At 48.9% G+C, this 12500-nt stretch overlaps 1 protein-coding gene across 2 annotated transcripts; it reads right to left on the reverse strand.

The window, feature by feature from the left end:
- Positions 1-771: 771 nt before the first annotated feature.
- On the reverse strand, positions 772-12141 carry Pits (Protein interacting with Ttk69 and Sin3A). 2 transcript variants are annotated; one of them, XM_027359289.2, is made up of 4 exons: positions 11053-12141; positions 3294-3563; positions 2789-3030; positions 772-2285 (listed from the first exon to the last, which is right to left on the reverse strand). In XM_027359289.2, the coding sequence occupies exons 1-4, from the start codon at positions 11849-11851 to the stop codon at positions 2130-2132; spliced, it is 1467 nt and encodes a 488-aa protein (XP_027215090.1). In that variant the 5' UTR covers positions 11852-12141; the 3' UTR covers positions 772-2129. The 2 variants fall into 2 exon arrangements, with proteins under 2 accessions (XP_027215090.1, XP_027215091.1); XM_027359290.2 differs by lacking the exon at positions 3294-3563 and having other exon boundaries at positions 855-2285; positions 11053-12140.
- Positions 12142-12500: the final 359 nt, after the last annotated feature.

Genomic DNA, 12500 nt, shown 5'->3' on the forward strand with positions numbered 1-12500 from the left:
CCCCTCCCAGACCCTGTGCCCGCGGGGGGTGGGGGCGGACGTCGGGCGGGGCACTCGAACCTGCGGGCGGGATCTCGCGCTCGGGACTACACGCGCCTGTGTTCGCGCGCGCACCCACGCCACCTCAGGGCTACTAGCTCGGCTAATCAGGCGCTACTCACCGATCGCACGCACGAAATGAGAGAAAAAAAGAAAAACGAAATTTAAAAAACCTCGAGGGATTGCAAATGAGCGACAGTCAGACACATCAGTCCCTCCGCGGGATCTGAACACCAAAAAATACGAAACACTATACAGGACTAGTTGGAAGGGAATTTTGAAGCCTTTGCATATTCAAACAAGCGCTTCTTTAAAAATGATTTTCTTTTTCGTTTGACTTTCCAGTGTGAATGACTGTTCCAAAGCTTAGCTAAAAGTGTTTCTCTTGTAAGACGAAACGCGTCCGAAAGGAAAGCGTGAGAGAAGAGAGGAAGGCGGCTGGCTCTCTTGTTTCCCTCTCCCCCCCCCCCTTCTCCCTCCCCGGCGCCACCATCGCACCGGAAGCGGGTGCCCCTTCTCCCTTTACTCCTCCCTCCCTCCCTCCCTATCCCCTCCTTCCGGCCTCCCCTCCTTCTCACGCCCAACGGTATCGAGGACACAAAGTCGCATCGCTACTTCTAGTCTCAAAGAAACGGTTTCCAAAAATACTGCACGTATTGCAAAAAAAAAAAAAAAAGACCAAAATAACGAAAACAAGTTTTACAATCATGTGCTGCTGATTTTTTACTAAACTTTTTTTTTCTCTTTAAATCATTTCTCGAATCATCGCGTATGAGAAGGAAGTTAATCTGCATGTTAATCCGAAAAAAGTTGAATTTTTTTCCATTTTATTTCGCTTAAACTTATGCCGGTGTTAGTATGGCGGGAAGGTTGCCACATGCCGGAAGAGAATATTTGGAACATTAATAAACCTACAAAAGCGAGTACGGAGTTCCAAATCGTGATACTGTACCAAAATTACCCAGTATCATAAATGACTAGTAGGCTAAGTGTGTTATCACGTTACACTAAAGTAATATATCCATATCAATTAATATACAAGTTAAGCCTTTGGTAATCGCGAACGTCCACACGGTGTCGCAGCGTGAGAAGTACAGTGTGTTGCGTGTACATAACAGGGTAACGTATATGTACAGCCTAAACAGATTACAAACATTTCTGCTCAAACCCCGAAGATTAAAAACTCGAAGAATCCAGTACAAGACCTGTGGACTCGGGAACGCGGCGGCGCCTGGGGTGCTCGCAGAGACACCCCGTCGGCGTCGCCTTCCGCCGCCCGAGACCCGAAGGCGAAGCTCGATCTCAAGACGGCCTTCGCCTTCTCTTCTTTTTATTGTTTTTTATTCTAATAAATCTTGAGGCCAGACGACCCCTCTGGGGCGTATCCACAAAGGTCAGGCCACGGACGTCATGTGTTCCCCTTCACACACACACACAAGCACACACACACTCCTGAAGACAATGGGTCCTGGGCACAAGACCGGCCTCCAGCCCTCCAACCGCTCTCTTCTGTCTTCTTCGAGGGTCGGTCGAGACAAAAAGCCGTCATCACATTCTGAGTTCCCCAGGACGTCTTATGAACAAAAATTGCACGTGTCGGTAAAAACTTCACCTGCAACAAATCGACTAATAATTAAAGTGATGATGTGGTTCACTTGAGGTGTCGCAGAGTCTGGTCACAGTTGTTCCTTCAGCGATTTAAAGACGGGCAGGTGAGAGCTGGCGCAGACAACGGCCGCCTCAATGACACACTGAAAGTCCGCATATTGGCTAACAGTCACTATGAAGATCTCCCTGGACTAGCTGACTCTGCCCCACAGACCCGGGCCGCGTCCCGATCCGGCGGCCCGACACAGCTGGTGGTGGAGCCACGAGGCCCGCGCGGAGGACCTCGGCCGCGGCCCCCACCGCTAACCGGACAGAGTCTCGAGCAAGGACCACATCCAGCACCATTTGGACACGCTAGTACATAGCGCCACCAACGCCGAGCACGGCAACTTGCGATCGGCGTCGACAATAAGTCACCGGCAGACGAGCACCGTCGGCGACCTTCTTTCAACTAAAACCAGAAGAGATGCTGCGACACAGCCTTATGTATCGCGCTCCTTTTTGGTCTTGGCCTCGTCCTGCGAGTGCTGGGGCAAGATGTTGGCCGTCCCCAAGATGGTCGCTATCTCGCCCTGCATGAAGGCCCAGGGCACCGAGGACCCGGCCAGGGGACACCGGTCGCCGCTCGGGCAATACACCTGCAAACACAAGACAAAACATCAGTACGCCGCCGCCAACGTCGCTCTAAGCAGGGAGAGCTAAGGCGCTCCTAAAGCTAGGGTCCCACTGCTCTTCTCTGCCCTGGGATCCCTAGACAGCCTCGCCGAAGACTAGCCACCAACAGCTTTTAATTAGTCAGCTGATTTGACTCTGGCGAGGCTGTCTAGGGATCCCAGGACAGAGGAGACTAGTGTGACCCTAGCTTTATATGTACATCTTAGTAGCTACCAAGTCTATTTACCAGTGATCTCACAAAGCATGTTTTATGGTTCTTGCATGGATATGGATGGCTGGCACAAAGTAATGTCTAGGCTATTTCAATGTCATTATTACAGAAAAAATAAGGAAAATTACAGCAAAGATGTTTATATATATATATATATATATATATATATATATATATATATATATATATATATATATATATATATATATATATATATAAAATGTCAGTGGGTAAAGCAACAGCAGACAGACTGACCTCCGTGCCGGCCCCCTGCCGCTTGATGGAGTCCCTGGAGCAGGGGAAGCAGAACTTGTGGTGCAGGACGGAGGGACACTGCACGAAGTGGGTGTCCTCCAGGCGCTCGGTACAGATGGTGCACTTGAGGTTGCTGCTCGGCTGCGAGCCCTCGTTACCGGCGCCGCTCCCCTGCGCCCCAGGGCTGCTGTCCCCGCTGGAGTCACCGTGTCGCCCGCCCGAGGATCTCCGCCTCGGTTCTCCTGGCAAGTGGAGAGACACCTTCTCAAGTAAACACACGTGGAACGCGTGGAGTGATCCTTAAGGCTAGTGGATATACACACACAGAATAATAATCAGGAAAAGGGTCATCTAGACTATTCATCAATCAAAGGCCTACGACACATTATATCCCAAACGTACTCTACAGATGCTGCAGGTGAGAAAAATAACCAAGGAGAAGTGGAAGCAGAGAGGACACACGTGCGAACAGAACCAATGCATCGGAGCAGGTGCGGCAAAGTACCTGAGGTTGGCGACAGCTGGGAGTTCCTGGAAGCAGAGCGCTGCTGGGGGGAGGCCGAGGCGTGGCTGCGTGGCGACCCCGGGGGAAGGTTGTCCGTCACACTCTGGAGGGCCGCCATGGGGGACTGTCCGTTGGTGGAGGAATTGGGGCCCTCGGGGGAGGTGGTGCGGGTCCCGCTCGGGGCCTGCGCCTGCGCCTGCGGCTGGCTCTGACTGCTGGCAGCCTGCGCCGCGACCACAGCAGCAGCGCTCACTGGTAGACCAGGATAGCCTGTGTGATACAACCTACTGTTAATACTCTGCTACGAGGCGCACCCGCTGCTCCTTGCACGGTTCCTGACATGCGGTCTCGCCCTCGACGCCCGCACGGACATCCTCCCGCTCGTGACCCGCGGCGCGACAAAGGGTCAGCGCGCGTGAGAAGCGGCGCCTCGGAAGGGAAATTCGACATCCCGCCGAGTGGGAATTGTGCTCGCGCGACGGTCCCCGCGAGAATTTCAACGGGATGAAAAAATGACGATGAAGATAAATAATAAATAATAATAATAACAATAAGAATAATAATGGTGATGTTAATGATAGTAATAATAATAATGACTTGTAATAACTGCAATATTAATACGAATAAGAGCTTCAAAAATGCGATGATAATAGTCAATTAAAATAAGTTCCAACAAAAATATAATCGGCAGAAAAGGAAATAAACATAGTGTTGGTCATATGATATGTATAAGTAATAAAATAAAAATACTACGATACAAATTATAACATAAAGACGATAAAAACTACTATGAAATGACATTAAAATCAATAATAATGATGAAGATGATGACAATGGTGGTGATGATAACAGTGTAGATGTATAATAAAAAAATAATAATGGCGATACAAATAAATAATGGGTGATGATGATAACAACAACAACAATAATAATAATAATGATAATAATAATAAATAATAATAATATCAATACTAATACCAATAACAATAATGATAATAATAATAATAATAATAATAATAATAATAATGATAATAATAATAATAATAATAATAATAATAATCATAACAACAACAACAAAATGAAGAAGGAAATTAATAATAATGATAATAATAATAAAAATAAAAATAATAATAATAATAATAATAATAATAATAATAATAATATTAACAATAATAATAATAATAATAATATTAACAATAATAATAATAATAATAATAATAATAATAATAATAATAATAATAATAATAACAACAATAATAATAATAATATCAACAAAAGTACTAACAATAATAATAATAACAAAAACAATAACGATAAAAAATAATTATGGCGACAGTAACAATAATCATTATTATTGTCATCATAATCAATATTATTATCATCATTATCACTACTATTTCAATCATCATAATGATGATGATACTTATTGTGAAAAAGATAGTGATAATGAAAATGAACAACGATAATGATAAAAGGAATGATAATAGTAATGATGACAGTAATAATACTTGTTATAGTAATAATAATAACAATAATAATCATAATAATAATAATAATAATAATAATAATAATTATTATTATTATTATTATCATTATTATTATTATCATTATAATTACTATTATTATCATCATTATGATCATTAGCAATATCATAATATTAATAATGATAATCAAAACATCATAATAAGTACCGCCAAATTGCTTTTAAAAAAACTAGACATTAAATGATAACAACAATCAAAATGAAAAAATAACAAGTCAATGATAACGGAAATGAAAAAAAGTGAAAATAAAATCAACAGGAGCTGGAATGTGAACCATGATAATATAAATAACTAAAGGCTGATATCAATAACATTAATGATAAAGAAGCGGTGTTTTAAAGAAAGTGATACAGAATCGAACTTATTGGACATGATGAAAATGCATCAATTATAATGTTCGTAGCAGTGATGATGATGATGATGATGATGATGATGATGATGATCATTAATATTATTATGATCGTTATTTTCATTATTATCAATATTACTAAAATCATGAAAGCCATGATCATAATAATAACAATAACAATAACAACAAAAACAACATTAACAATGTTAACGATAATAATGGTGATGATGATGTTGATGACGGCAATAATAATAATAATAATGACGACAATAATAATAATAATAATAATAATAATATGAATATCAATAAAAAATACTAATAACAAAAATAAAAATTATAATAACATCAGTCGTAATAACAATGAAACACTATGAACAACAACCATTATTAGCAACAGCTAATGAAACTGTTTAGGTGCAACAGCAAAAACCATAACTGAGAAAAATGATCAAAGATAATGATCTTAATGATACTGCTACTACTCCTACGACTAATAACCACATCAACAACAACTACAACAACATTCAACAATCGCAAGCAATCATAGTGGCAGCGGAAGAACAACACAGAAACATACAAAAGCGAAAACTATTTGGGTCGCCTAGGCCAGCGCGTGCAAAGCGGGAACGCCACCAAGATCGCCTCCGAATGACCCTCGCGCATGCGCACCTGCTTAGAATTCATCGCTCGCCTCCCGCTCGCCAATGGCGTGTCCAGAAAGACGGCCAACAGATGCCCGACAAATAGGGCCCTTTTCCCAGCAGACGCTTTGGCCGTGGGATGACCACGTGTCCCCAGAGTGTGCAGGTGGAACCTAATACGGATGATTCCGCCGGCGCAGCTGTAACTAGGGGCGTCACATGACCCAGCGCGGCGGCCGCGAGCCTCACGCGACTTCCCGTGAGCCTGGCCGAGCGGCACCTGCTCGATTTCCTACTGATAACAGCGACATCCATGACAGCCCGCGCGGCCCGACCGATGGCTCTGCTTTCTTCATTTGGCCGACGCGAGTCCGCAGGTGAGCTGACGCGTTCACGTATAGGGCTGAGTGTCCCTTTTCACGGCGGCTTAGATGACTTGCATGGGCCTATTTTGCTTCACATGCGCTGTGCATGATCATGCCCTTGGCGTCAATGCTTGCAGGCTGAATGAGAAAAGGTGGATGGAAGACTAACTTCTCTTTGTGTACATCCTACCCAGAGGACGCAACAGAATCCACCTTTCTTGCGTTCTTCTCAACAGTGACCTCGCACAGCACGTGTTCGTGACCTCACAGGTGGCTCGTGACTTCTGCGACAGGGCGTGACTTATCCCGCCCTCCCTTGGTCACGCACGCCCGCGATCCGTCACGTAGCGTCCCCGACCCATCGCGTCCAGTCCGCCGCCATCGCACGCCTACCGTTGCGACTTCAATCAGCCAAGCTCAGAGCCAATTCTGCTTATCACAACAAGACGCCGAGATGACGCAGGGGATTTACATTCCTCGTCCCAGAGGTCAGGAGGGATCGCGGATCGGGTCTGCTGTGGCGGCCCTTTGAAGGGACACATACGTGTCCGCGAGGCTCCGTCGCCGACCTGCAACAAAATGCTATAAAATCCCTGCAGTGCACTGACGTGATGCTACGATAGGGTAGACTCATGCTGTTTTTTCGTTCCTTGTGTTCCCTACATAACCCGGGATGCCCTGGGAGATTAGGAAATCCCAGGACACCCCCAGGGGGTCCCAGAAACCCCAGGGACACGACCCCAGCATGTCAACACGCTCGCTCAACAACGGAACACAAAACGGTCACGACAACGGAGACTCGCGCGTAGTGTGAGATGCAATTCCCGTAGACTTTTGGCGGAGCAGAAACCTCCGCTTGTGAAAGGACTTGATGATCTTGGAAATCATTGTGAAGTCGCCTCGTCCTCGTTCCCCTCCCCCTCCCCCTCCCCCTAAGGAGCTAGCACCCTACCCCCTGCCCTGGACTATGAAAGAAGTTCTCTATGAGAAAGATCGGGGAGCGTTACCAAGAGCCGTGGGTGTGAGTACGTGCGTCTGTCTCTCTCTCTCTCTCTCTCTCTCTCTCTCTCTCTCTCTCTCTCTCTATATATATATATATATATATATATATATATATATATATATATATATATATATATATATATATATATATATATATATATATATATATATATGTATATATATATATATATATATACATATATATACATATATACACACATATAGATATATAAATATCTATGTATATATATATATGTGTGTGTGCGTGTGTGTGTGTGTGTTTGTGTGTGTGTGTGTGTGTGTGTGTGTGTGTGTGTGTGTGTGTGTGTGTGTGTGTGTGTGTGTGTGTGTGTGTGTGCGTGTGTGTGTGTGTGTGTGTGTATATATATATATATATATATATATATATATATATATATATATATATATATATATTTCAATTCATGTGCGTGCGTGCGCTTGTTGGCCGTGAGCAGAGAACAGAGAACACAGACACGAGAGCAAGGACGCACACATTGAGATAGCTGCTGCGAATGGGAAAGGCGAAGAGAGGTAAAAGGCCTGATAGGAAGAAAGGAATGGAGAGGAAGAGCTGGAAAAGGATGTGGGCGGCGTGGGGAGGGAAGGAGAGGGGAGGGGAAAGGATAAGGGAAGAGGGAGGCGAGGGGAGGGGAGGAGGGTGTAGGCAGCGAGGGCTGGCCCGCTCAAGGCCGTGGTGGCGGTGGAGCGTCCCTCATCCACCGCGCGCTGGGCCACGTCAGCGTGACGTCATCTTGGCACTCTGCCAGCCCCGCCACCACTCACGCCCGCCAACACACACACATATACACACGCGCACATACACACACACACACACTCGCGCACACACGCACGCACGCACGCTCTCATACACCGTCCGCTGCTGCCACACAGTCGCTCACCCAGGAAGCCGATGCTGCCCACACAGACTCACGCACAAACACACTCGCACTCTCGCCTCGATGGTGACGTTCCCTATGTTCTTGACCTGATAGAGCCCTTGCAGGGGCGGTCCTGAATCACGCTCCGCACGGGGGAGAGAGGGAGAACACAGGAGACGGGGATACATGAAGGGAGGATAGGAGAGATCGGTGTGAGCGGTGGCAGATGGCTCCTTCGCTCCCCCTTGCCCTCCCCTCCCCTCCCTTCCCCTCCCTCACTCATCCCTCCCTCGCTCCCTCCCTCCTCCCTCAGCGACGCTCTTGCGCAACCCTTTCCCCCCTTACGCTCGACTTAAAAATAGAAATCTCAATTCACTCCCCAACAAAACACGGAGCCACGAGAAGGAGAGACGGAAGACGGGCAGGAACGTGGACCCGCTGGGGGAGGGAGGGGAAGGGGGTGAGGGGAGGGGGGAACCACAAGAAAGAAACACGGGAGAGCGAGAGAGGTTTGGGGGAAGAGGACACGCGAGGGGCTACGAGATTTCGCGGTTTGTGAGGCATGGGATAGAGAAAGAGAAGAGGGAAAGGATGGGATAGAACAACACAAAATAGCGTGAAAGATACAGAGGGAATGAGAGAGAGAGAGAGAGAGAGAGAGAGAGAGAGAGAGAGAGAGAGAGAGAGAGAGAGAGAGAGAGAGAGAGAGAGAGAGAGAGAGAGAGAGAGAGGAGGGGGGGTATGAGAGGTGACAGTGGTGGTTGGGTACGAGTGGGTGGGTAAGAAGGAGAGGGGAGGGGATAAACGAGAGGGGGGGGGGCAGTGGGGGAGAGCTGGGATACCCAACGGATCATGAACGCGCACTATGCCCTCTCAGCCAACACCCTCCCCCCCAACTCCAGCCCCACGCACAAACCACCTCTTCTCCCAAATGGAAAAAAAGTTTATCTTATCATCAAACACCGCGGCACACTCGGGCTAAAATCACCTTATCAAAAGAAAGAAAAAGAAACAGAACATTAAAAAACAACAAAATCAACCCAAAATGCAGGTAGTATTAAGCAATGGCGTCACCCAGCCATTGCAACTGGCTCTTCGGCTTCCAAAATTAGCTGCAACTACGTATGCATTTGGGGGTCTATCGTGCAACGCCGCAACAAAGGCCGAACTTGAACGAGTTACCACATGTGCTTCGATCACGTGCATCGCGCATGATTGCGTGTGAGTGAGTGTGTGTGTGTGTGTGTGTGTGTGTGTGTGTGTGTGTGTGTGTGTGTGTGTGTGTGTGTGTGTGTGTGTGTGTGTGTGTGTGTGTGTGTGTGTGTGTGTGTTTTATAAAATGGAGAGTTGTGCGTCTTGCTCTTGCTCTCCCAATAACACACAAAAGAATCCACGGACAAATAAACAACACCCACAAAAATCACCTAACCGTCCCACTCTCCCTGCCCCCAACCCTCCCTTCTCCCTCTAAAAAAAAAAAAACGAGAAAAAAGTAAAACAAAAACACGCGAGCCAGGGAAAATACGCGGGCCAGCTAGACAAGGGATCGCCTGTGTGTGTTACGTATCAAGAGATATTAGAAAACATCAACAAGTGTGGCTGTGACGTCACCACGGCTATTTGAGGACCTCGCCGCGCAGGAGGACCTCGACACTTCTACAAATCTTGCGGCTCTGGTGGTGGAGCTTCCCTCTCGGCGGCGGCGGCGGCGGCGGCGGCGGGCAGGAAAAACGTGGTTCTCGGAATGCGATGTCTTCACGCTCCACTTTTTTTCTTACTTTCACTCATCCCTTTCTTTATTGACATTGGTATTACTTTGTTCAACTTTCGCTCTCTCTGTCTGTCCCTGTTAGTCCCCCTTTCTCTCTCTCTCTCTCTCACTTCTATACCTCCTACTCCCATTCTACCCTTTCGTCCACCTCGTCCCTCTGTTCGCCGCGCACTGCAAACCCTCCCGATTAACATGCATGCCACGCCGCCGTACCTTGTCACCTCCATTAATCCCCCTTTTCCCGTGGGAAGGACAGCGGCACGGCGGCGGGGACGACCACAATTCGTCTACGCGCTCTTGTTTACTCCCGCCAGCCTCCGTCGCAGCCTCTGTTGTCAACTTCCCCGCCACTCCCCTCTATCTCAATCTGTCTTGCTTTCAGTGTCTGTTTGCCCGTCTGTCTCTACCCAAATAAAGCCTGATTAGCCACCACCATGTCTGATCGGCTAAATACTAAACAGCACAGAAGAGTACTACAAAATGTGACCATAAGAGAAAAAATATCCATGTGATCAAATAAAACACACCCACACAGTAACACAACCCAGAACCTTGCCAATCACCAGTACTTGGCAGTGACAAAGGGCTGGTGCACACAGGGGCTCCACTGACAGACTTCCCGAAGCCCAACGTAAACACGGAGGCCTTGAACTTTGCGAAACCTCGCTTGTCCAGCCACCGCGGCCTCTGGGTGTCACACGGAAGTACAGCAATTATTCCACTTACGGTCGCATTTCTCTCGCTGTGTAATTAGTTGGCGATGGTTCACCCGATCGCGAATTCACCGATTCGTCAAAGCACATCTGCGTTTGTATCTCTAAATCTGATCTGTGTCATCTCTTGTTTGGATTTGCATGTACGGGTGTTTAAAATGACACAGGTATGTGTGTGAGTGAGTGACTGAGTGAGCGAGCGATTGAGTGTGTGTGAGTGAGCATATGTGTGTAAAAAAGTATTATTTCGCGCGGATCGCTCGAAATCGCGGTCACGAACGGGAGGATGTCAGCATTTGGTCGCGTAACCTTTTCCATGCGGTGTCAAATACCAGCATGACAGCGAGGGGAGACTGAATGCCAGAGAGGTTCATGACATTAGCCACAAAGATCATTGGTGTACACAGAGCACAGGAGCCGAATAACACTACAGAGCAACACTTAGGGCTACGAGCACGCAACGAACTGGACCAACCTGCGGGCGGCTTGGACGAGGAGCCGTCGAAGGACCACACTCGGACGGGGTGGTGTTTCGCGGCGTCCTTGTAGTTGGCTGCCACGGGGGGCGCGGGCAGGGACTCGCCCCGCGTCAGGGGCGGCCTGTGACTCTCCTCCAGCATGGGGCGCTTGGGCACGCTGCCCTCGCTTGGACTCTGGGCATCGTCGCGCTCGAACGACCTCTTCTGCGGCGCCGACCCCGAGGATGACCCCGGGGGCGCTGGCGGGCGGGAGTGTGGAGGTGGGAGCGGGTGGGCGGGAAGGTGGGCGGGCGGCCGTACAAGGGCAGGGGCGTGTGGGTCATCCCGGTGGGGCAGCCCTGCAGGGAAGGCCAGCATGTGAGGGCCCCGTTGCCGCACGTCTCCGGCCACGAAGGCGACGCCGGGGGTGCCCGGGGGCGGCAGGGCGGCCGTGTGTGTCGGGTGGCCGCCGTGGGAGTGGGCGTGCGAGTGAGATCCGGGTTCCATCTTAATGCCCGCCTCCAGTTTGATGGGACCATGGTGGGCGCCGTTCTGGGCCTCGATGGGCACGCGAGGGTGAGGCTTGGAGGGCGGGCCCTGGCGGTTTTCGTTGATGCCATGGGCGCGCTTCATCTGGCGTGCGGCCTCGATGACCAGGTCAATCCGGTCCGCGCCCTCGTAGTTCACACAGCCGCGGCACACGGGCTCCGAGAAGTCGTGCAGCATGGCCCACGGCATGCGGGGCAGGTCGCACAGGTAGCAGTGCTGCCGCTGGCTTCTGAAGGAGGACATGTTACCTCGGCTCTCTGACAACATTCACTGCACTTTGATCACCTCTACTCGAACACCACTGAGCACGCTGACGCTCTCGTCGCTGCTGCTTCACTAATCACCAAAAATCACCACCGATGAGCCACTCACGTATCACGAGCGAACAATGTATTGTGCGGGTGGCGAGAGGCCCGTGCGAGGGCGGACGCACTGGCAGTCGTGTGGGTACTCCTTGTCCTGAGTCTCCTGGCACATTCCCGGGTGGCAGCCGCGTGAGGCTAGGGTGCGGGCAGCGACATGCTCGTGCGTTCGGACTGGCGGGTTCTCTCAGACTGAGCGCCGCGTCTGGCTCACTCAGCGGCGGACGTACACACGCACGTACAGTGACGTAACTGTGACGTAGTCAGTACGCAGACTCCGGCCCAGTGCAGGGACGAATGGGCGGGCCAGCCAGCAGCCAGCCAGCCAGCCAGGCGGGAGGCACGTCCACCGCCACCCCGCCATATCTCCTCTTACACAATACTCTCACAAATACTAGTGGAACTCACACTGCTTCCAACACGGACGTTTTCGTGGCGTCAAAGCAGCGCCGATTCCGGGGACAGGACACACCACAGCTACTCCTCTCGGCGGCGATCAATAAACTCGGAGGTGATTCACAAAGTGCAGCTTCAGGAGAACCTTGGCAGCACAT

Source organism: Penaeus vannamei, chromosome 3 (assembly GCF_042767895.1).
Source record: "Penaeus vannamei isolate JL-2024 chromosome 3, ASM4276789v1, whole genome shotgun sequence".
NCBI classification, from domain to species: Eukaryota; Metazoa; Arthropoda; class Malacostraca; order Decapoda; family Penaeidae; genus Penaeus; species Penaeus vannamei.